This window comes from Colobus angolensis, unplaced genomic scaffold, assembly GCF_000951035.1.
Source record: "Colobus angolensis palliatus isolate OR3802 unplaced genomic scaffold, Cang.pa_1.0 Scaffold47, whole genome shotgun sequence".
Lineage (NCBI taxonomy): Eukaryota > Metazoa > Chordata > Mammalia > Primates > Cercopithecidae > Colobus > Colobus angolensis.
This window is the reverse complement of record NW_012118154.1, coordinates 3,860,370-3,864,445: the sequence shown is the minus strand read 5'-3', so window position 1 is coordinate 3,864,445 and position 4,076 is coordinate 3,860,370. Positions and strand designations below refer to the sequence as shown.

General features: G+C 47.3%; 1 protein-coding gene across 1 annotated transcript in view; it reads right to left on the bottom strand.

Moving 5' to 3' along the window:
• The window catches only part of DNAH2 (dynein, axonemal, heavy chain 2), a 124,488-nt gene that overhangs the window by 59,190 nt on the left and 61,222 nt on the right, over positions 1-4,076 (bottom strand). The window contains 3 exon segments of the mRNA XM_011958636.1: positions 2,474-2,599; positions 2,859-3,011; positions 3,357-3,578. Of these exon segments, the coding sequence (XP_011814026.1) occupies positions 2,474-2,599; positions 2,859-3,011; positions 3,357-3,578 (501 nt within the window).

Sequence of the window (4,076 nt, the reverse complement as noted above, 5' to 3'; positions counted from 1 at the left end):
TTGTAGAGATGGGGTTTCACCATGTTGCCCAGGCTGGTCTCAAACTCCTGACCTCAAGTGATCCACCCGCCTACACCTCCCAAAGTGCTAGGATCACAGGTGTGAGCCACCATGTCTGGCCTATTTGCTTAGGTGATTTTTTTTTTCTTTTTCTTTTTTTTTTTTTTGCCCCCATATTTGCTTAGTTTTTAATGTGCTTATCTCTAACTCAATTCCAAACTCTACTAGTTGACTAAATCTTTCAAACAATTTTCACATCGGGTATCAATTTCTTCTTTAAAAAGTCCTCCTGGCCTGGTGCAGTGGCTCATGCCTGTAATCCCAGCACTTTGGGAGGCTGAGGCAGGCATATCACCCGAGGTCGGGAGTTCGAGACTAGCCTGACCAACATGGAGAAACCCCGTCTCTACTAAAAATACAAAATTAGCCGGGTGTGGTGGCGCATGCCTGTAATCCCAGCTACTCCTGAGGCAGGAGAATCGCTTGAACCTGGAGCGCGGAGGTTGCGGTGAGCCGAGATTGTGCCGTTGCACTCCAGCCTGAGCAACAAGAGTGAAACTCCATCTCAAAAAAAAAAAAAAGTCCTCCTGAAGCCTTCAGGTTTGCTTCAATCTGGATTGGCTTCTCTCTTTGCCCAGTGCGCCACCGTCATCCCGTGACCTCCATTCACCAACACCCCAAGGATTACTGTAGCCTCCCCCTTGCACTGAATCTTTTGTTCCCCGTCATCCCTTTCACGGCTCCTGTATTTAAGTAGAGCACATTTTCTAGTAGCTTTTGGAGAAAGGAGTAATTGTGACTAAGGAGTACACCACCATGCCTGGCTTTTTTTTTTTTTAAGAGATGAAGGTCTTGCTATGTTGCCCAGGCTGGTCTTGAACTCCTGGCCTAAAGTGATCCTCTTGTCTCAGCCTCCAAAGTGTTGAGATGACAGACGTGAAGTACCGCACCTCGCCCCTATCAGTTTCAATATCTGAAGTAAGTTTTCATGGATCTGATTCCACTGTCTGTTGTTGTTCTGGCTCCCATTCGTGGTTTCTTGTTTCCTTGTGTGTTTTGTGATTTTTGACCATGAGTTGCTCATTTTCTTGGACTTTTACCTGTGGCAATTCTTTGAAGTGTGAGTTGAAATTTCATTCCTCCAGAAATAATTTGCTTTTGCTTCTTCCTGTCACCTGGGGGCACTAACAACCTAGAACTACTTAATATTAAAATCTAAGCTTGAGATTTCTTTTCTGATTACACAGTAGGAGAAACGATGACTGGAAACCATGTGAGAGCTGGTGTGTGGTTAGGAAATCTCAAAGGAAATTTGGTCTTTTTCTTCCATCATCAGAGATCAAAACAAGCAAGTTTCTTTCCTGTATATACCCTTCTAAATCGCAGTCTTCTCTTTTTTCCATCTACTGGGGGTGTTGCCCCTTGTGGACTGGGGTTTACGCAGCACTGCGTTTTCTGTTCTATCTTCAGACTTGGGCTGTTTCATCTCCTATTCCCACTGCCTTGAGATCAACAACAGTCTTCAGGGAGAAGGCCAGCTTTTGTACTCACCTGTCTCCCAGGGTTCCTGCTTTTACTCCCCACCCTCCTTAACTCCTGGAATTCTTTCTTTCTTGCCAGCTTACCAATGCATTAAAAAGGATGTCATTATTATATTTTTATCCATCATTTTAGTAGTTTCTACTGAAAGGATCATTCAGGGTATCTAGACTACCACACTGCCAGATAAGAAAGTTCTTATGCTTTCTAAAACTCCTTCTTCCATTCCGCTGCTCTCTGACACCAAGTGGCTTCTAGCAACCTCTCCTCAAAACTCCCTGTTGAGGTGAGAAGTAGAGGCATGGAGGACTGATGGGCACAGAGAAAGTGCAAAGGCAACGGACTAGAGGTTTCGATGAAGTCAGAGCGTTGTTGCGTGGATGCACTTGAGCAGGTACATTTGAGCAGGTCAGCGGGAGAGGGAGTCGTGATCAGAGAGCAGAATGTTTGAATAGTCTATTGCTTTATAGATAAGGAAGTCCAAAGAGAGGTCAGCTGACTTGCTCAGAGTCATAGCTAGCAGATGGCAGAACAAGGCCCGGAAGCCAAGTTTTCTGTTCCCAGATGCCTATTCAAATATGTGGTCAGGAGAGTGCGCTTTTTTTTGTTTCTGTTTTGTTTTTTTGAGACAGGGTCTTGCTCTGTCACTCAGGCTGGAGTGCAGAGGCACAGTCTCAGCTCATTATAGCCTCAACCTCCTGGGCTCAAGCAATCCTCTTACCTCAGCCTCCCGACTAGCTGGGACTACAAGCATGCGCACCACCATGCCTGGCTAATTTTTGTATATTTTGTAGATACGGGGTTTCACCATGTTGCCCAGGCTGGTCTCAAACTCCTGGACTCAAGCAATCTGCCCACCTCAGCCTCCCAAAGTGCTGGGATTACAAGCACGAGCCACAGCACCCGATCAGGGAGAGTATTAAGGAACAAATACCTTGCCATAGTCAATGACAGGCAGCTCAATGTTGGGAAACAGATCTTGCACGATGGCATTGAACAGGGGTGCATCAACTGAAGTGAGCTTGGCGATGTTCATATCTCTCATTGAGAGCAGCAGAACCTGAATGGGAAAAGACAGAGACTCAGATTTGAGGAGCCAGGGCCTAGGCCCTTCACCTCCAAAGGGCTTCAGGGCAGGTGCCAAGAACAATGGATACACCAGTTAGCCATTAGCAAAGCAGCGGGCAACACGGGGATGGGACCAGGTGGGAAGGTGGGAATCCCAATCTGGGGAAAGAAAGGGTCTGAAAGACTTGAGGGAAGTGACATAGGGCCAGTGACAGTGGAAGTCAGGTCCAAAGTCTGTGTCCTTGCTCTACCTCTTCATCAGTCAGATCCGGCTGTAGGCGGCGCTTCTTGCCAGCATAGCGCAGAAGGGAGGTGAGGGCACGCAGGCCAAAGTCATAGTGGTCCTGTCTGGAGAGCTGCTGCACAGCCAGTGAGTAGAGTGTGTACACCTTCTTGGCCAGAATCTGGGGAACCAAAACAGAGGAAGAAACAGTCCATCTCCCCACAAATCCCTCTGCTTCATCTCGGGATAGTCAGAGACAGGAAGCCAGGTCCCCGGACATGAAGCAGCTAGGAGGTACTCTACAGACTCTTCTGATGAAATCGTGTGAATCACGCCATCGTTAATCAGTGATATCACAGAGGAGAAACTTCCCTCCTCTGAAGTTTTCTCCCCCTACATCCTATGGACAATAGTCTAAGTTCCTTAGAGGATACGCTGATAGTGAGGCCCTTGGGGAGCTCCTCTGTCCAGGGAATAATTATGAAAGGGAATTAAAATCACTGGAGAAAAGGGGTTATTGGAGTACCTTGCAGTTGCCAAAGCCCTCTCCAAAGAGAATGATTTCTGCAATGAGGGTGGAGTCAGGCACCACCATGGCAATTGGGCGGAACATGGATTTAAGATTTTCAGGAAGCTCTGTGCGGCCAGCATAGCCTGGAAAACAATGCCGCTTACTTGGAATCATATATTTCCTTATCTTGATTTGCTTCTCCAAACCCACTTTCCAATCAATCTCATTTTCTTCCACCTTAACTCCATCCCTAACTTTCTCCCTAACTCCAAGATCACATCCTTTCTCATCTCAGCTCCAGCCCTTCCCAGTCCACTTTGGTCTTCTCTCTTCTCTGTGGTCCTTTCCTTACTTTCTGCGTGGCCCTGTTTCAAACTCAAATCACAGAGCTGTCAATTTCTCATCTCTCCAGGTTCTGTGTATAGCTCACATCAGTCCTAATAGAAATCACAGCTTTTCCTCTTATTCGTTCAGTTCCTAAACCCTTTCCTATCCCTGTGCTGTCCTAGGCCCTTCCCCCAGAGTTGTTTCTAGGGAACAGTAATGAGAGACCCTAGGGCCTGCTGCAAAAGAGATGGCAGAGAGACCAGAACTCTGGGAGCTAGCCTAATGGGAGAAGATAGCTAAGTATCCTGAAAGATGAGGTCTGGCCGGACGCGGTGGCTCACGCCTGTAATCCCAGCACTTTGGGAGGCCGAGGTGGGCGGATCACGAGGTCAGGAGATCGAGACCATC